Raw genomic sequence first — 21,513 nt, forward strand, 5'->3', positions numbered from 1 at the left:
CTTGTGTTAATATAAGAAATGTTTTATTAAAATAGCATCAAGATGACATTAAATAAGAGTAAAAAAGGGACAGAATGTGTCATCTCAATTTTTAAATGTGATAGAAATGTGTGCAATTTATATATTAATACCTCAAGTGTAAATGTGGTTATTATAGCTAAGATATTAGCTAGGAGATTATTTCTTTGAAAGAAGTTGAGAAAATTGAGGAAAGCAATGATTAGGCCTTCTTGCCTTGATCTGTACCTAAGGATACTCTCTTGAATACTGTTACTCTATGACAGTTAATGAACATTTTCTTATTTGCTAATGTTGAACTGTAGTTTATTTTATTCAGTGTAATAAATGGTTTATTGGGTGTAAGTAAGTAGGTCCAGAGCAGCAGATCATAGGTTATAGGGATGGAAAGCTGAAGTTGCTGAGGTGCCATCACATAGTGAAAAGGAGGTGGAGAGGAAAAACTGTGCAAAATGTCATTGAGAAGAAGTAAGTCTTCCTGGGTGGTTGGGATGGAGGCCTGTGCCCCCTGCCCCTGCCCATAACTGTAGTTTGGTTTTGTTTGTAGAATCTTCTGGATACTTTTTTTGCATTTGTTGGCTTGAGTTGTTTCAAAGGATGTTCTTTAACTTGTTACTCATACAGGTGGACTGAACTTAATTGTAGTTACAAATGAAGCCTGCTTGAGGATTTTAAGTAAATTTAAACGTTGGAGAAAAATTGTTAAACTGAATTTTTCTAGCTTTCTTTTAAGTAAAAAGTATTGTTTTGATACTGTTTATAATACACAGTATTCCAAAAATTGTAGAAACACAGTGAACTGTATGGTTTTAAGAAACTTCCAGATAATTTTTTAGAAAATATGTCTTCTGATTTGTAAAATAAAATGAGTTAATCGTAACCCTTTTAGTACAGTATAGTGATAGGCTGATGATGTCTGCAGAGGACTGTGTTTAAGCATGTATCAGTATCACTTCATTTGAATATTCTCTTTTTCACTGCCTACTAATGAAGTCAAGGTTCTGACTTTCATAAGAAGATGATCTTTAACACACACTGTATTTATAACTAAAAGATTATGAAAACATTAATGTGTTAAAATAATTAGAAGGAAAGTGACATTTGTATTTACTCTCACTCCCATGTTAAGTCTGTTATATCAACTGTTAAAACTGTGCAGTAGTATATTATTGAACTGGAAATCAAGCTACTGAATGAAATAGCTTTGTTTTGATGTAAAGTTACACTGATAAATTGAGTGTACCTTTATTCTTTTCCTTGGTTCTAGGCAACAGTACTTCAAATTAATTGATGAGTGTGTATCTCAGATTGTACTGCATAGAGATGGGATGGATCCAGACTTCACATATCGAAAAAGACTAGATTTAGATTTAAGTCAGTTTGTTGGTGAGTGTGTCTCTGTTATTAAAATGGAAATACCTTCTGTCCCTTACCCATGGGTTAGCGCTAGAGTGTTGTTTCTTGCAATGTGGACTCTGGAGGGTCCTGGATACCCTTTCAGAAGGTCCTACTAGTCAAATCTATTTTCACAATAGTACTGAAACCTTATTTGCCTTTTTCACTGTCTTGATATTTGCAGAGTAATATTGAGAAAACTGCTGGCACGTTGTTGTGAAGCAAGGCAGTGGCACCAAACCCCAGTAGCCCTGGGGTTCTTTGGTAAAACAAAAGAAATGAAACGAAACTGCTATTTTTTACTCAAGAATGTCCTTGATAAAGAATTAAAAAATAATAATTTTATTAGACATTTACTTTTGTGTATACTGTGTGAATATATTCTGTGTGAATATATTCAAAATTCAATATATTGTATTTGTGAGTCACTTGTGCTGCAAACCGGAGTCCATAAGGAAGTACTTGTGTAATTGTCTGAGTTGCCAGCTGAGATGCCTGCCTTTTTTTTTTTCTTTTAATCTTTGAAAAAATGATTGTTATACAAATTGTGGCTACTTAGATGTGAGTGTTTGGCACACACTTTCCTAAAAATCAAATGAAGATGATAGACTATATAAAATCCAAGCATTTATATAAAAATCTGCATTTGGAAAACTTGGATTTGCTACTGTCATCTTGTCAGCTTTGCAGTGCTAAATTTTTTTTCTGATGAGATTAGTGGTGATATTACCCTATATGATTATTTTGACATTGTATCATGAGATGTATCACCATCTGAAGGATCTCTATGACTCTGTAAACCACTCTTTCCCAGATGACCAGGGCTTGATGTGTCTAAATGATTTAAAAGTAACAGAGTGCAAAACAGTCTTTGAAATGATATGTGATTCCACATGGTAACTAATGTTTAAGAAGTTACCATATGTCAAATCTTGATTTAATATTCAAAGAGTATTATTTGCATGAAGTTGATTTTTTCCTCATAAAATATTTGAGTTCAGGAAGAAGTGTGGGATGTATAGAATGAGAAAGTAGTAGATAATACTAATGACACTGATAAAGCAAATACTTGTTTCTCTCCCTAAGAGAGAAGACATTAGAAGTTCCTGGGGGTGGGAGGGACATAGAAATAAAGGAAAATATTCTCTAAATAGGTAGCAAACTAAAATATGGAATGATTTTGAATAGTGTCTGAAGAGAAAGTTTTTCTACCTGGACATTAGGAATATTTTTCTTGAGTAGGTGAGAGGTTTTGACATTGAATTCTTGAGAAGGAAATAAAATCTTTGAATACTTTTTGGCTATATAAGTGAAATTAGTTACATAGTTAAAGAAATTTATTGTTTATTGATTATAAAAGTTTCAAATAAACTTAGAGACACAATGAGTGTCACTGTGTTAACATGTTCAGATGGGAGACAGATGTTGGAGAGTATAGGGCACAGATAACATACTAAGGGGGATTCAAGAGATGCTGTCTGTGTAACAAGAATCAGAGGATTAAGTATTAATTTAGTGCTACAGAGCCAGCCAAATGAACAAAAAATTATAGAGAATTGGGATTATACAGGAAAGAGTTTTCTTAGGAAGTTATCCATAATGCCCTACATAGTTAAATCAAGAAATAATTGTGTACATACTGTATTTAGAGTTAAGAAGCTAACCACCAAAGTAATCTAATATAGAAAGAGCTGTGAGTGGTCCCACTTAGGAAGTGGGACTAGTTTTGGATGTAGTGATTTGGTTGATTCTTGTTTCTCATAAGTTGTTTTGTAGTTTGTTTTATTAAACAATGTTCATTATTACTTTCATTAAAAAAGAAAGAAGGGATATAGTAAATCATGAGACATCCATATGAATTACTTCTCCTGTGAAGTATCCCGTCAGGTGGATTCCTATCAGAGCCTTTTAATCTATTATTAGTGGATATTTAAGTTATTTACAGTTTTTTGCTAACAGTATTTTAATGAATATTCTTACTTAAAAGCAGAGTCCTAAAAATAGGATTACTGGGTGAAAGAAAGTAAGTTTTTGTACATATTGTGTAGTTTCTTATTAGCAAAGTTCCTTAATTATACTTCCAGCTGCTTTTAGGAGAGTTGGGTTCCCCATGCTATCTCCAGTACTTGGCATTAGGGATTATTTAATCTTTGTTTATTTCTAATTAAATATTTTTATGTTTTCATATTATTAGGAAAATTCAATTATCTGTTCTTATGACTTATCAATTTTTAGATTTTTATTCCTAATTTTATGCTTATTGCTATTGTACATTTTCCCTATTTGTATTGGTTATCATCTTCTCCTTTTCCTTCAAAATATGAACTGAGGATAGCAACATTTGGGTGTTATATGTACAGTTGAACTCTCTCTTCCTTTTGCTTAACACAAGGTTAAAATTGTGGTTGGGTTTATCTTTCCTCTTATATTTTATGACCTTGGTATCATACTTAGAAAATCATTCTCCATTCCAACATTATATATTTCTCCATTTTGTTTATTACTGACATTATTTCTAATTTTTCTCTGTAATTTTTTTTCTTTGTAAACTTTTAAAGTAACAGTGAATTTAAGAAAAATTTTGTCATTGCAATTTTAGATATTTGCATAGATGAAGCAAAACTAGAAGGGTTTGAAGAGAAAGCATCTGAACTTAACAAGAAAGTAAGTAGTTTGACTAACTTTGCAAGACTACAGGGGGGCTCCTGCAGCTATATTTCTGCCTCAGGGACTCTGTGTTCTTCCAATTTCCTTCTTTACTTCCTTTGGGTGTTTGCACAAATGCCATCCTCTGAGGACTTCCTATTTAAACATTTAAACTCCTTACTCCCAACTCTGACCTTCCGTATGCTTCTGTCCTTGTTTTCCTACTGTTGTATTTATCACCATTTGACGTGCTACACCATTTATGTATCTGTGTGAGTATATGCAAATGTCTTGTCTGTTTCTCCCTCTGTAATAAAGTTTATGAAGGATTTTTGTTAGCTTTATTCATTATCATGGCACCTAAAACAATTCCTGGACTGAAAACTAAACATATTTTTTGAATGAGTGAATAAATAAATGATTGACAGTATATAGAATCAGAATTTTAAGGTTGGAGTATTTCTCAAGGCCTCAGATAATTTAGGCCCTTAAGATTGAAATTATATCTAAAAATTTTAAGAGAAAGTTTAACTTGGTTTTGGTTTCGATTAAAGTTGCTTCATAAGACTAAGCAGAACCATTTAAAGTTGTCTTTTTCATAAGTCATAAGTATTGAATGTTAGCAGTTTCATGTGTTTCTGTCCCAGGAGTGTTGTTGACCATCCAGGCGTCCCCCCTTTTCTTTAAGTTAGTGTATTATGCTTTTGTCTCTACTTAGTGGGTACCTATTACACTTGTTCTTTGATCTTAAAATTTTATTTTTAAAATTTATTATCTTTTGTTGTTGGATTCTTCACATTTTAAGTAGTTTATTCTGATTTTGAATTCTTGGGGCTGGTTCCTTTCATTGGAGGAATCATGGCAGTAACTGCTACCACTGCTTCAATGAACATTGTACTCAAGGAACATTTAGACTGAGTTAGGCACCATGCTAGTGAGTCTACATTTTTGATGTGTCAAGCCCTAAATGAACCTTGAGAGAATTGTACATTTTTAATAGACTTTTAAGATAGAACATCTTGAGTGAAAGAGTGAGTGAAGTCACTCAGTCGTGTCCGACTCTTTGTGACCCCGTGGACTGTAGCCCACCAGGCTCCTCTGTCCATGGGATTCTCCAGGCAAGAATACTGGAGTGGGTTGCCATTTCCTTCTCCAGGGGATCTTCCCGAGCCAGGGATCGAACCCAGGTCTCCCGCATTGAAGGAAGACACTTTAGAACATGTTAGGGCTTCCCTAACAGTTCAGTTGGTAAAGAATCCGCCTGCAATGCAGGAGAGGCCAGTTCAATTCCTGGGTCAGGAAGATCCACTGGAGAAGGGATAAGCTACCCACTCCAGTATTCTTGGGCTTCCCCTTGTGGCTCAGCCGGTAAAGAATCTGCCTATTGTGTGAGACCTGAGTTCCATCCCTGGGTTGGGAAGATTTCCTGGAGAAGCAAAAGGCTACCCACTCCAGTATTCTGGTCTAGAGAATTCCATGGAAAAAAAAAAAAAAATTCCATGGACTGTATAGTCCATGGGATTGCAAAGAGTTGTACATGACTGACTGACTTTCACTTTCACATGGAGAACTTTGTAAGTGCCCTAAGACATCCTAAGTTTCTCCAAATACTTAGAGAATATTATCTCCCAGGCCTTTGGCTGCAGGCTCAGATTACAGCTGAGGATATTAAGATCGCTGTTTTTGCAAAGTGACTTAGTTAATGGGGGAAACAAAGTAATAGATACTTTAAATTACGTGTCATAAATGTTCTAGTTGATAGATGTTTGTGTTGTATGGTGACCTCTCACCCACTGACTCTGTGTTCCAAGCTCAGTAAATAATACTTCCACTCACTGTAGGAAGGGAGTAGCACGCTTTCAAGTTATTTGGTTTGAATGAATCTCAGAGAGTTTAAATTGGCTTTTATAATCATTTTTTTTTTTTTGGTTTACAGTATTTGAATATGATAACTTTCTCAAAACACTGTTTTAAAATTGTAAGCTTTTAATGTAAATAGAAGAAAGACCTTGTTCAAGGTTAGTTGTCTTCTTTTAGTCAGCAGTTATGTGTCTTAGGTATACTCAGAAAATATTGTTCATTCCATAAAAGATTTCTATTGCCATACCATTTTGTATGTGTCAGCAAGAATTTTTTCTGATAGCTTTATAAGGACACATGTAAATACTTTGCTTTAGGCAGGAAGCTATCATGGTTGCTAGACACATTCTTTATTTTAATGCATAAATTTGAAAAATGAAGACTAGAAATGTCAGAAAGTACATAGAGAGTATTGAGTTATCAACCTTCTTGTATAGATGCACTAATTCACTTACCTGAGGGAATGAAATTAAGTAGAGCCTGAACCTTAACTGCGTTTCTTGACATTTTTGCATGTAATTTTGTAAGCGTAATATTGCTCTACTGACTCCTTTCGGAGAGGAAGCCTATCATTTCAGTTTTTGTAAAGTGCATCTTTAATGGAGATTCATTTTATCCTCAAGGCTACTGTGATTTGACTATGGATATTATAAAAATGCTAAAGCAAAGTTTATATTTTGTCTGATCCTTTTATAGGGGAGGATGTAGAAATTTCTCTCTCTTGTAAGTAATACAGATACTCTCAGTATGATAAAGTTAATTTTGTAAGCTTTCTTTGAGTATAGTAACTATGATTCTGGTTGTTTTGATAGTTTTATTTTTGTTCCGATAAATAATTCTTTTTCCTTCTGCATCTTATTCTAAGACCTAAGACAGGACAGTGTACATATTGATATTATGAGAAAGGCGGCTTCATTCTTACTCTCATAAGAATTTAGTTTTCTATTTCTTGCTAAGCAGCAGTAAACATCGACTGAGCAATCATAAAGAGGAGAATAGCGAAAATGACCTCATAGAGATTTTTGAGACTGGGAGATTGAGGACCTTTATGATATTGACATGGTTATTCAACATATAAAGGAAAGTTTGACAGGAATTGGCTGATGATTTCACTCAACAAATGAGTTTAATTTATAAATATAAAGCTTTTGGAAAGGTGATGAATAAAGCAGAAAAATCTCATTATTAGTGAGCTTCCAGGTTGGTGAGCATTACTGAGGTGTATGATACTACATTTTGATAGTTTTATAATACAGGATGATAATTGATGTTTTAGGAAAACCCTGTGTGGTGTGTAAGCCTGTAGGAAGGATCTCAGGTGGCCAGGGAACACTTGCCCTAGGAAGTGATGGCTAATGTGAGCCCTGCTGGATAGTGGGAGGCAGCAAAGTGACTATCTGAGGAGGAGGCATAAGTACATTTATTTTGAATTTCTTATATCAAGCTTAACATCTTCAAAACCAAATTCTTTATTCTTGTCTCTAAAAATGTCATTCCCTCAAATTATAATCGTTTTTTGCCAGCTTGCAAAGCAACAGAACAACGTAGTTATCTTAGTTATAGTCTCTTCGCTCATTTCCTCTGTTCAGTCAGATGCTAATTTTCGATTCTGTTATGTATATATTCCCCCCCCTTTCTTTCCCTGTTTTCTTGTCCTGTTCTCTGACGTGCTCCAGCAGGGCTTGCATCCTTGCTTGGATAGCTGCAGCGCCTCGTTTCTGTGACTCTAGTCTATCTTCAGTCCATTGTCCGTGCTGCTGCTCGTTGGGTTTTCCAAAGTGCAGATCTGATTACATTGCTTTCCTGTGATAAATACTCTAAAAATTGTCTGTAGTTATTAGGGAAAAGAAAAAGCTTTTTGGTTTACTGTAAACTTCCTTTCCATAGTTTCGCTCTGGTGTATCTCTAGCTTCATCCTCTGCAGTTTGTTCTCAGACTTCATTTTGTGGCCCTTACAAGGGATGGCTTGTCATTCATGTATGCACTGTACTAGTCACTATCTGAAATGCAAGCTACGCTTCTCAGCTAATGACTTAAGTTCTTCAAACCTTAGATCAAGCATCATTGCTCCAGGAATGACACACATGCCTCCTGTCCTTTCTCTATTGTGAATAATTTTCATAGATTTTGGATGGTTAGTTTGTTTTCATTTTGCCACCAGACACTATGCTTACTAAACACAATGATCATATTCTTTTAAACTCTGTACCCCTAGTCCCTGCCACTCTGAGAAACACGTAATAGTCACGCTGTTGGATATTTGTTGAATAAAGGAAAGAGGTGGAATGGGACCAGATATCAGGTGGTTCTTAGGTATTAGGTTAATAAGTGTGGTTTTTATAATGAAGCCACTAAAGATTTAAGACAAAGGAGTCATGATATGTGAGCTATCTTTTGGATGGAATAGCAGTATTAAAAAAACAAAGTTTGTAGAGAGAAAGACAGTATTGGTTTTGAAAATACTGGAATGCTTCCTTACTCTTGAAAAACCTTCCTTAGGTTGGAAATATATTTATAGACTGGTTTGCAGTCTGGAATGCAGTTGTGAATCTGGAGCTGGTGATGGGAACTTGGAAGCCACCAGTGTATGGAGACCTTATTCCTAATCCAAAGCCTAACCCTCATTTGACAGTATTTTAAAGTCTCAAGGCTACATTTGTGAACTATTTGTCTTTTTTAGTGATTACTTTCTTCCTTTTTAAAAGGGAGTCAAGTACGTGTTCTCGATCATGAGACAGAACTCATGTTCATCTCTGCTAGTAGAGGGATTTTAGTGAAGATGATGGCCAGGTGAAACTGTTTTCAGTGCAGGATGGTGACTTGTGACAAGTGCCTATATCAATTAGAAGACTCATTGGATTTACCAAATTTTATCATTTGCCTTCTTCCTTCAAAGTGTGGCACTAAGGTCTTTGAAAGATTAATTTATCATTAATTTTCTAAAGATTAATGATGAAGAAGATGGAGTTTATCCTCTTAAACTTTTATGAAGGTTAGAACCTATATTGGGTTCTTAAGTTTCTGATGTTATTTTACAAAAATAGGAAATAATTGATGCATTTGCAAAGTGGAGTTATTTATTAATAAAAAAATATTGAAATGGAATTCTTTTAAATCATGTTGATAAACTTGGGAAGTTTCAAGTATACGTTTTCACAGGTAAGGGTCAGGGAATTCAGTACAGTGCCTTGCTCTCTATTATTTTACACAAAGTTGCAATGATACTTGGGGACCCTTAAGAAAAATGCCAGCGTTCTGGATAACTGTAAGCCCAGTTTGTTCTGAAGAGAGGAGAAGGGCACAGATTTCATTTCTGGCTTTGTCTGCTCCTTTGCAAATGAATGATTTTGGTGGGACCCTGAGAGACCTAGAGAAAAGCTGTGGGCGACTTAGCAGAAAGCTACCACCACTCCTTTCAGAAAAGTTATGTGCCACTAACAGAGCATTAGAGTCAAATTTCTTTATGAAGAATAGTGCTTTTTATTTTCATCTTTCTCTGTGTCTTGTATGTTTCTTTTTTTTTTTTTTTCCCAGTTTGAAAAAGAGTTTACCGACCACCAAGAAACTCAAGCTCAACTGCAGAAAAAAGAGGCAGAGATTAATGAGCTTCAAGCAGAGTTACAAGCTTTTAAATCACAGGTAAAATACTATCTACCTGGAGTGAATTTGGGTATTGAAAACTTACAGGGTAACAAAGGTTGTATCATGTCTTCACAGCATCAAAATTTTGAAACTTTAATTTTTCTTGTATGTTTTCATATTTTTGTTTATATATATTTCTATTCTGCTGTGTTTAAATTTTTTAAGTTATTTTGCCTTTTTTGTTTTTTTAATTTGCATTTTTTAAAATGTTTAATCTCTTCCTTGTGTTTCATTTGGGTTTTGTTCCTGATGTCATGTGTTTGCTAGATAATTAAGCACTAAGGGTAAGAAAGTCTTTTATTATTAGATTTGTCATTCATCACTGATCTTTATCCCACTACAGAAAATTATTGCTCAAGCTATTTATTTTTCAAAATCTTCAGCCTATGGGTACCTTGCAGTGAAAGATAACCTCTAGCTGAATGAGAACATTTTCTGATAATTTTTCAATTTCCAAAAGTAAACATTTAAAACACAACAAAAAAGGGAGCAAGTCTGGATTATAAAGTAGATAGCTCACATATATACTCTCTGCACACAAAACAGTTAGGTAGCAAGAAATACATTATCTACATGTTTTACATGGATGAAAGTAAGGAAGTAGAAAATTCATAGCTAAATTCCTTCATGTAGATTTACATGCAAGATGATGAGCAGTAAGTATAGTTTTGCTATCTTCCTTTCATCCTAATTTATGGTTATGTTGAAATAATGTTAGGCATACTTTTCCCTATGTTATTTGCAATTTTGTTCTCTTTTTTTTAGTTAGTGTATAGTTTTGTTGCAGAGTCTGTCTGAAGATACTCTAGGAATTATCTGTTAGTGTTCAATTTTGGGGGAAAAAAATAGAATCTTTCTTTAAGAAAATTCTCAGTGATCATCTTTCTCTAGTGCTGCAAGAGAAGGTACCACAGTTTGTTGAAAGTTTTCATCTTTCTTATGTGGTTCCCTCTCCCTCATATTAAAGAAACATTCGGCTGTGTTTTCTATATTTCAGATTGAGCTTTAGACACTGAAATATTCATGACAATTTTTTCCTGGTCCAGGCTAGTATAAATTTAGACTTTCCTTTCTTTTAATTTTTCCTAATTGAAGCATTTCTTGTAAATCTATGCTAGAAAATTTTAGTTTATAGAAAACATATTCACTGTGTTTGAATATGTTGTTGCTGCATATGATTTTATATAAAACGGGAATATATTTACATTTTGAAACAGATTAAATCAAGCAGTCTCCTATGTTGTTTTAGATTGTGTACAGTGATAACCTCTGTTTATGTCTATCAGAAGAAAGCCTGTTATTAGAGACTTGACATTGACCACATACTCAGCTTTGAAGAACAAATGACAAATCCTTTCTTTGGATTAGTTTGTATTTCTCATGGAATATTTGCATTTGTCTTAATATATTTCTCTTTGATCAGAGCTGTTTTGATTATAAAGGTTATGAATAAAATGTGTTCTGTTATCCATGATTTCATTCCTTGTGTCACTTAACAGCCAAGCACTGTTAGACGCTGGGCACAGACTGGGGGCACGGTGATAATAGTGTCTGGCCTCAGCAGTGACATTCTCAATCACACTCATCAAAGTCTAGAGCAGAAAGGCAGCTATACCTTTGTTTTAAGACATTAATTGTTAACTATAAATGCCTATTGAATGTGAGTACGATGTACATACATCCTTAACGTTCAAAGGGCTGTGGTATCCATTATCACAGCAACCCAGCCCAACACTAAAGTGATTCTTTCTTTATATGTAATGTTTTTGATAAGGCATGTTGTTTGATTGTGGTCTCAATTTCTCTTAAATACTTTTTCTTTTTTTTGCTGATTTTGGATGTTGATTTCAGGCCTTTGTGCATAATCTACTTTCCATAATTTTACCATAAAATTTTTAAATGATTTATTAATACTTATATAGCTATATGGCTTAGAGTTGAAGTTAGTTTCAGGAAATCATCATCACAAAAATTATTTATCAACTCCTATCACCTTCATGGTAGTAAAAATGCATCTATTTTTATTAAGCAACAGAAGCATAAGGATAGAAGTGCCTGGTAACCAGGTCATGTCTTGCTTTTGCAGGTCTTACTAAAAATCTTAGTTAATTTTTCCTCAAGGGCAATGTGGCAATATTATTTCCCTCTCTTTTTCTGGATCTTATTTTTTTTTTTTAATTTTTACTAACTTAAATGCTGGTGTCCCACAGAATTCTGTATATAAACCTTTCCTCATGCTCCGTCCTCTGGGTGAACTTACCTGCACAAATGGCTTCTTCAGTTGTCCTCTTGAGACTGCTGACTTGCAGATCTTTTAGACCCGGGTCACTATTCGCCTCTTGGACATTTCCACCCACATGACCATAACTACCTTAAAATGGGGAGTCATCTTTCTGGCAGTTACATTTTTAAGAAAACAAAAGCTATAATAATACTCTTAAATTGGGACAAAAATTTGTTGAAATTTTGTTTGTAGGTTAAACCACATGGCATTACTGAAATTCAGTTGTTTTTGGTTTCAAACAAAATTTTTGAGAAACTTTTGGTTTCAAACAAAATTCTTGAGAAACGTATGCTTGAACCTGCCTTGTAGAGAGCTCTTTGTCATGGTTCTTATTGTTTTTCCCCTGTAGCTTGGTGCCTTGCCACCTGGTACCTGTTTGCCTCCTTCAGATGGAAACGGAACCGGCCCTCCAGCCCTGCCCCCACCGCCGCCCCCGCCGCCCCCGCCGCCCCCGCCCCCACCCCCGCTCCCGGGGCTGCCCTTACCGCTTGGCGGAGGGCCTGTGCCCCCGCCCCCTCCGCTGGGACTTCTCACTGGACAGACCGCTCCACCTCCACAGATCCTGCCTTTTGGGTTAAAACCAAAGAAAGAATTTAAACTGGAAACCAGCATGAGAAGATTAAATTGGTTAAAGGTATAACAGAAACAAGTAGAGAAATAATACTATTTCTTAGATTAAAGCTTAAATTTGTATTTACTGGTATATAATTTCCTTTGGGAACCTTATGCAAAATGGTATTAAATAAACAGGAATTCTTTTAAGAAAAGTGTTGAGTTTAAAGCCCTTTACTGTTGACTAAAGCTTTCTAGTTTATAAATTGTGTAGGAGTCTATGATAATTGACTGGGATTTGGTTTATAATCAAATGCATACATAACATTTAAATACATACATTACATAATTTAATATTATCATGATTATACCATGTATTTTGAAATGTTTTAAAAAATACAGAATAGTTAGTATTCTTAGGAACTTTTTTATGTTGGTAGCTATTGCAAAAATTATTACTTGCTGGCTGAGGTGGATATTTAGTAGAGACACAGGAATTCAGAATCCTGCAGAAAGATGGTTTCACGGATCACATAAACTGAGCATTGTTAAAGATTAGGAGAAGTATAACTGAGAAAGAACAAACTTCATTGCATTCAGCTTCAGTCCCCAACTATTTGAGAGTGGAACCTTTTTTTTTTTAATCCTTTTCCCTAATAACACCTTAACTTTCTACAGAACTTGTATTTCATTGGATACACTTTGTAAAAAATATTATGGAGATTACTCCATAAATATCTGCTGGCAGCTCTGGGATACTGGGTGTGTAGATGGTGACTGGGTAGGGGACAGATGATACACTCAACCGTTTGTGAATCTGTCTTCTCTCTGACTGCAGATCAGACCTCAGGAAATGACTGAAGACTGTTTCTGGGTAAAAGCAAATGAAAATAAGTATGAAAGTGTGGATTTGCTTTGTAAACTTGAGAATACGTTTTGTTGCCAACCAAAAGGTAAGTTTAATATCTTGCTTATTTGTTACTTTTAGTGTTTTAATATTGCAACTCTTTAGATGCTTTCAATAGTATTATTTGTATCCTATAAATGATGTTTTTACATTAATAATGGATAAATGAAGTTAGTTTTTTTATGTAGAGGATCAACCAAGCAATTTTTAAAATGCAAATGATTAATACCAGAGTTAAAAAATTTCTACACGATACCTTCTTTGAAGATATTCTCAGTTAGACTTTCATAAAGGAGGATATTTTCAGAGAAAATTTTGATATGAAAATTCCCTCTGCTGCTAAGTCGCTTCAGTCGTGTCCAGCTCTTCGCGACCCCATGGACTGCTGCCTACCAGGCTTCTCTATCCATGGGATTCTCCAGGCAAGAACACTGGAGTGGGTTGCCATTTCCTTCTCCAGTGCATGAAAGTGGAAAGTGAAAGTGAAGTCGCTCAGTCGTGTCTGACTCTTCGCGACCCCATGGACTGCAGCCTACCAGGCTCCTCCATCCATGGGATTTTCTGGGCAACAGTACTGGAGTGGGGTGCCATTGCCTTCTCCTGAAAATTCCCTCTAGTCAATGAGAAATAGAAAAACAAAATCAAAGTGTGAGTCTTCCTCTAGTCATAATTTTCCCACTCTTTAATGTTGCAGTGAGTACCATGTAATTAATTAGTATGGCTCATATGGGATAGAAATTATCAGATTTATAGATTATCTTGAAAGGTAGCTTGAAATAGAGTCTGTGAGTAGATTATATCATCTTTTCATTATGAACAATGAAATTCATTTTCAAGAGCTACCCACAGATAGCTTTTACCTATGCACTGTGAATTTTCTCTTTTTAACAATTATATTTAGGAATTACTCTTGTCTGAAATTTGATTTTGTTATGGGCCTACCATTTATGTTTCAGGGTTGATACTCACATATACTGTTTATTTCATTTTTGAGTAATACATTCTAGATTTGTAGTACAAACCCTTCACATCAGGCATTATCTATTATTTTTCAGAAAGGAACCTTTTAACAGACTTATGCCACTTATATCCCTGAGCTCATCAAACAGAGAGGTGGTAGGGAGAGATTGCATTGGACAGAGCTGGGAATGCCTGGTGTAGACTGAAGTGCTGACTTCTGAAAGTGCCTACTGCACGCTAGGTACCATGCCAGAGGCTTTATGTATCTGATTTAACTTGATCATCACAGCAGCCAAGGGGTGCTGGCAGATACCAAAAACATCATTTGCATTCCTTTGAAATGCTTTCTAAATTAAAATTAGAAACTGTTTCTAAAAAATAATGTTAGAAACTCTAACAGGTTAATTGTAAATTAGATTTCTAGAATTTGTTTTAAATCCAAAGCCTTTATCAGATATTTTGAAACACCATTTTTCCTGACTAAAATAGTAAAAATAATATATTTTGATCTTTGAAAACCAGGGGAATTTCTTAGTAGGCTAACCGTAGTAAAACTTGTGAAGTAAGCAGATCTTAATTTTACCTTTTGATTATGGAGAATCAAAATTTTCTTTAAAAAAGATTAGTGCACTCTTCAGGCAATCAAGGAAAATATATGGCAGTTAAAATGTGTATTTGCATGTAAAACACTTCAGAATTTCAGATTTCATAATCTGGAATTGATTAGTTTTCCCTTTGCTTTTCTTGTAGGTGGAAAGGGTGATATCTAAAAGCTGTTTAAGTAATACTGCCATCCAGCTACTCTTTTTTTCCTCTCTGTACTCTGATTACTTTCTTAATTAATGAGGCTCAAAAGGGAAACTTGTTAGCATGCCTTCAATTTAGCTGTAGTGTAGCCTTAAATGAAATAATTGGACCTTTAAAAAATTCCTAAGTCATCTAACTTTAGCCTTATGATTTAAGGTTGAAAAAAATAGACATTAGCTCAATCTAATATCAGTTGTAAAGGTTAAGGTGAGGAAATGATGATCCTTTTTTGAATATTCCATATTTCAGTATCTTTCTGACTCTGCGTGTATCCCCAGTGCCCCAAATCTCTCTTCAGTTTGACTTAGAGGCTGGCAGAGGTCTACGACATCTTTTCTTTCAACTCAAATGCAGCTTCCTCTTTTCTCTGACATTATATAAATGATCATTGGAAAAATGAGGAAGCCCATGGTCATAATGCTGGGCAATGCCAACATCTTACAATGCCAACAGGAGGCAAGCTGTGAGGGCGACTGTTTTTTTGGTCAGGATTTTAAAGAATAATTCCTAGAAAGCATTAGTTGAGGAGCCTTAAGTGTGCTTTTTGGCCTGATTAGTATTTTATTAGAAAAGATCATTTGTTACTGCTTTCAGAAGGACAGGACTTTGTGTAGATATAGGAAAGACAAGAAAGGAAGGCAAGACAAAGGTGCCTGGAAAACTTAGACAAGACACAGGGGTGTTGGATAGGTTGCTCCTTGTTCCTTTATTCATGGCCTGGCTGCAACTTTTGCCTATTTCCCATGATGCCAAACTTTTCTTTGAATCAGTTTTGTCATTTCTGCAGAATTCAGAATGGAAATGCAGTTGCTCTCCCCTCTCTAGCAGGCAGGGGGCGATAGAGGCATGAACATGGGTTGATTGATTGTTGGCTTGCATCACAGTTTGGCAGGAAGGACACAGGATTCAGATTACTGAAAAATTAACGGATTTTTAGAGAAAAGGTGTGTTTTGCTTGTTTTTTTTTTTAAACTTGTAGTACCTCTTTGGACTAAGAACCAAGGCTCTTTCTCTGATTACAAAGGTGAATGTTCCATTCCAGGCATTTTAAATGGTAGACACCAGTCTTTGTGCATTTGAAATTGGCAGAAAGGAAAAAGAAAAAAAAACAAAAACAAAACAGAACTGAAGCCAGTAATTTAAAAAGAACCTTGGAATTCTCTCTCATGTTCTTTATTTTTTTTTGTTACCAAGTATGGTTCTTTGTCTTATAACGCTTTAGGTTTATGAGGCATTTAGGTTAAGATAATTGGGTTTCAGAGGGCTCATACCCAGAAAAGGAAGAGGACCTAATCATTCCTGTTGAGCACTTGTGGTATGCCAGCCCTGAACTGGGTCGTCTTCATGTGACCTTGTTTAATCTTTACTGCATCTCTTCTGAGGTTTTTCTCTTGGTCTGCTGATTGAAACAATTGTAACCACACAGTACCACCCTGCCCCATCAACTCACAGATGGAGCAAGATGTTCTTGAGAGAGTTGAGCCTTTCCTCTTAACTCATGTTTCTCTTTATTATTTTTCTTCTCTTTTTTTCCAGTTAGATTTTACTTATTTTGCTTTTTAAACTAATCTCCTTCCTATGACTTTTATACCATTGCTTCAATAGGAACGTGTTTTGTGTCATAAGGAGTACAGAAACTCCTAAGTCCTTTCCTATGAAATCAATATTTTTTTCTGATTCAGTTATATCATTTTCTTTTTTATACTTTATTTCCCTTGTAAGTATCTCACTTTAGTTTTCTTGGTTCTCTCCATCCTAAACTTTTGAGATGAATCTTAGTTTTCTATAGTTTAGATTCTTTTGAAAATAACATGTTGGCATTTTTCCTAATCATATATTTTTTTTCTCATCTGCCTCATTAATTTCTCCTGCTTTTTCTCTATCCTGTTTATCTACAGTTGTTCACCTCAAGTATTTACAGGGGACATATCGTATGTGAAGACTTGTGTTTGGCACGGGGGACACTGTGGTGAGGAGGCGGACTTGGCCCTAGAATCACACGGCCTTGTGGCCTCGGTGCTGTGCACTCAAGTTCGCAGCTGAAGTGTAACAACCAGGAGTGAGATAACCAGTGCTCATCTTGATTATAGAAAAGATGACTATGTTTTACTGTTTCAGGCTTCTGCTAAGACTTAACAAGGTTATGAAAGAGCATTGTTTATATATCTCTCAGAAATTTAATCACAATATTCATATACTGAACATTTGGTATCATCAAAATAATGCTAATGACCTGTGTATTTTTTACCAGATTGGAAGCATCTGGTGGTTAATTTTTACAGGCTGTTGGCAAATGGATTAACGTATACTAACAGGTTATTGGTGTTGGATTTATCAAGTAAAATTAATATTAATTACATTCATTATTCACAAACTGTTAACTTAATAGGGATTAAAGGGCTTTCTGAAAGTATATGAATAGTCTAATTCGTTTAGACTGATTAATTATGAAAATGTGATTCCACAATTGTTAGCTTTCTGAAGTAATCACATTTTATAACAGGTGTGTCCTCTTTGCCAGATAGAGTCAATAAACTGGTTTATAAATAATTTCTCAACTGAACAGTTATGGCATATGGAAACAGTTAATGGATTATGTACTTAAAAACAAATCAAGCTTAGATTTCTGACATCATAGTTCAGTGGACAAAGTATTGAGGTAGAGAGTGATAAACCATGGATTATCCCAGTGACTTGGCTGTGTTCAGGATGTGTCTTTGTGTTTGAAACACAATTTATTACTCTGTACAAGCCAAAGTGTATAAAAATCCTGAACTACCTCCGAAGCCTGCATTAAGATGAACAATATAATTTGTAACAGAGAAATATGGTTCTTGAGGGCATGTTAATATAGAAATGATGCCAAAATGAACATATCTTCAATATCTTGCAGATTTCTGAAGACATTTGACAAACACTAATTTAGGAAGATTGGGGAGGAAGTTTGTGGAGAATTAAATATTTTTCTAGGGATCTATTTTGGTTTTTGTCTGTGTGACTGAATCTGAAAACAACTTTAAGGAAATTATGAGGTAGGTCAGGAATGTCATGCTTGTTTCACCATTAGGGAGTATCTCATTGTTACCAATTGTATTCTCTGTTGTATTGCAAAAGAAACCAGAATTTATTCTGAAAGCTTTAGTGAGGTAAACCTAGAGAGAGAGGGTATAGAAAGGGGTTGTTTAGGTTAGAGCTACAGGCAATTTTCAGGTCCACAGAATGCGTCAGTCACGTGCTTAGTTACCCAGCATACCTTTGGCATGTTGTGATAGAAGCTTTAAAAGTCCCTGTAAGTAGACATGTTTTCTTATATACTGTGGTGATGCTGTAAACAGAAAGGGAGGAGGGTTGGATTTGCTTATATAGTATTGGGGAGTGTGTGCCCATAAACGCGGCTTTTTCCCCCTTTCCTTTTTTCTCTGTTTTGTTTCTTCTTCCATCAGAGAACGGAATGGTATCAGGGCATTGGATTCGACTAGAGTCATTTGACTAGCAGTAGATTGGGCAGTGCCGTCTCCTGTTTTACAAGTAATTCATCTTGGTATTTTATTTCTGGTAGCAGTTTTCTGTGGTGCACCTTAACAAAATTGTAAATTTGTTACATTCTGTCATCATCTGTTAGGATTTTTTCTCTTAGGATTTCTCGTCCATTTCCTGCATCTTCTGCCTTCTTCCTCATTTACACTGGCATCTCTTGTTACCGTCTGATTACTCAATGTACACTTTGCAATTGCCTTGTCTGCAGTATGTTCTATTGCTCAGGATTCCCACATAATTAGTGCACAGTATTATTCTCCAGAAAATAAAAATGAGGCTCTTCCTTCTGAGTGTGTTATTTTAATCTAAAGCAATATTTTGTAAATCTGGCCATTCACCACTTCCCCTCTTCTCTGCTCTTTCCTGCCCCTTCTCATCCCTGGGCCCACCTCCACACACACCACTTGCCAGGCTTTGAAGACCGAGAATCACGTGGAGTTAGCACTGTACCTGATCCATCTCTGGAGCACAGGCAAGGAGTGGGCTCGTGGTAGGAGAGTCATAGGAGATGGGTGCTCCTTGCTGAATTCCAAGCTATAGGAATTCGATAAGAAACAGTGTATTAAGTTTATTTGTAAGAGGAAAAAAAAAAAAGAAAATTTCTCATGGAGATAACTTTATTATAATTATGTAACCTTGAATTTCCTAAGTTAGATTTGGATTATGTATTTGTGTGTTTAGTTAAGCTGGGTGTTCCCCCCGCTCCCCTTCATTTAGGCATATATTTCAGGTCATTTGGGCATATACTTTCAAACTTTGAACATATTCTATGTATAGAATAAGCTTTCATGAATGTCATGGCATCTGAGGAGAATGCTAGTTTAGAGACCTTTGTTTATCACAGGTCTGACTTGTCCAAGTGCATGTCTGTGCCTTAAAAGAGTGGATATTTCAAAGTTAGACACGCTGTATCCCAGGAGTTCTTAACTTGGAGTCTATGAACTTTGATAAGAAAAATAAAAGTAACATCATTACTTTCACTAACCTCTAATCAATATTTAGTTTTTCCTTCAGTTATAAACAATAAACAGAGCAGAAGCTATTCCATTTCTATCTGTAATGGAATACATTACATTATGTAATGTATTTGTGTGTACTTTGCATCTTGCGTGGGTGCATTCACTCTGTCACATCCGACTCTTTGTGACCCCATGGATTGAAGCCTGTGAGGCTCCTCTGTCCATGGGATTCTCCTGAGAAGAATACTGCAGTGGGTAGCCATTTCCTCCTCCAGGGCATTTCCTAATCCTGATATCGAACCTGTGTTTCCTGCACCTCCTGCATTGTAGGCAGATTCTCTACTGCCAAGCCATCGGGGAAGTCCGTGTACTTTTATATCACATGAGAATTGTTTCAGGTACGTTGAAATATCACTGAAACTCATCACTACTTCAACATTAGCATATAAATTTTTAGACTGTCAGCTAGACTTTGTTACTTAAGACTTGAATAAAAAATCTTATTTTGTCAGTTGGGTTCTCCTGGAAACAAATGCTGAGATGTTGAAGTACAGGAGGGATTTTTAAGAGTTAAGCAGTGGGTAATGGATGTGAAGGGTAAAAGATGGTGAGAGCAGGACTGGGCAGGAAGAACCAGGACTGTCCTGCAAATCTGAGAAGTTCTCAGCCCTGGAGCCCAGGATGCGTGTTGGGGCGGGACGGGGGGAGGGGGGGAATCCCGGATTGGAGCCTGGGCACTCCTGCCACACTCGGGCCTTGGCTGGGGCTCCAGCTGTGGAGGGGCCGGGAGGGCTCGTGGCTCGTAGCCTGTGAGCTCAGGGTGCTCTTTCTGTAGCTGACTGGAAAGTTCTTTTCTGAAGGGAGATCTGAGCATCCCATCTCCATGGTTGTCAGATGTGTGACTGGTCCACAAACTGGCATTCAGTGTGTTTTAATAACTGCATTTGAGAACAGTTTACTCCCTTAGAACTAGTATGTACTTTTTATGCATTTAAAATCAAGAGAAGGGGTCTACCTCTCTGATCGCAGTACGGGTCCGTGCCTGCAGATGTTGCAGGCCCTACTGTACAGGTGAGACTGAGGTCAGGGGCCTGCCCTCACCTGCCACCTCTTCACATGTACGTGGCTTTTGGGCTTGCTTGTTTTGTAATTGAAGGGCCCAGTGTGTTATTTGTAATGAGATATTTCATCCAACTTAGAGTAATTTTTATGATGGTTCCAACATCTGGACATCCATTTATTAAATAATGCATTTGTTAATACAAACATGTATCAAATGTGGAACAAATATAAAACTTACTCCCTAATTAGATAATAAGAAAGCAACAATATTAATAATGTGTCCTTTTTAAAAGTAATGTTTATTTCATTTATGTCATTTTATTTGCTCCCCAAAGCAATCCTGTGAAGCACCCCAGGCAAATGTTCCATACATTTTATCTTTAAGAAAAAGTTGTGCTCTTCAAGTGAAGTTCAGCTAAAAGGAGCTGCCACTCTGAATGGAATACAGATCTGAGTGTAAAGTCATTGCTCCTTCTTCTATGCCATGCTGCTTCTCTGATTAAAAGAAATCCTATTATGTTTTATTTAAAGTGCTCTTCTTTGATTTAAAATAATTTTCCTCTCATCTCCTGCCACCTTACCACTGCCCCACAGCAGTTCATCCTCATCCCACGATTTATATTAAAGGCTTTAAAAACCTGCCGTTTTTTATTAAGACCATCTTTCATCATTCGGTACCTCTTTTCACTTCTGTAAGTATTTGAGCTGTAAATACTAACATCACGCTGTGGAGTGTGTGGAAGAAGTGAGAGACTGGAGTTCAGCTACAAGTGTGTGACCCCAGCCGTTACAGCTGTAGGTCTTTCCTCTCTAAAATGTAGGAGATAAGATCCAGCTCATAAGGTTATTTTGAGGATTGTATAATGAATATTTTAGGACATCTT

At 35.9% G+C, this 21,513-nt stretch overlaps 1 protein-coding gene across 7 annotated transcripts in view; it reads left to right on the top strand.

Moving 5' to 3' along the window:
* Positions 1-21,513, top strand: part of DIAPH3 (diaphanous related formin 3) — a 562,435-nt gene that overhangs the window by 201,187 nt on the left and 339,735 nt on the right. For all 7 annotated transcript variants that reach the window (XR_009739822.1, XM_061434429.1, XM_061434430.1 and 4 more), the window contains 5 exons: positions 1,286-1,404; positions 4,013-4,077; positions 9,454-9,558; positions 12,195-12,479; positions 13,236-13,350. Coding sequence is in view for 6 of the 7 variants with exons in the window: in XM_061434429.1 (XP_061290413.1) it covers positions 1,286-1,404; positions 4,013-4,077; positions 9,454-9,558; positions 12,195-12,479; positions 13,236-13,350 (689 nt within the window). In the remaining variant the exon portion in view is untranslated. The remainder of the gene's footprint in view (positions 1-1,285; positions 1,405-4,012; positions 4,078-9,453; positions 9,559-12,194; positions 12,480-13,235; positions 13,351-21,513) is intronic.

This window comes from Bos javanicus, chromosome 12 (assembly GCF_032452875.1).
Source record: "Bos javanicus breed banteng chromosome 12, ARS-OSU_banteng_1.0, whole genome shotgun sequence".
NCBI lineage: Eukaryota > Metazoa > Chordata > Mammalia > Artiodactyla > Bovidae > Bos > Bos javanicus.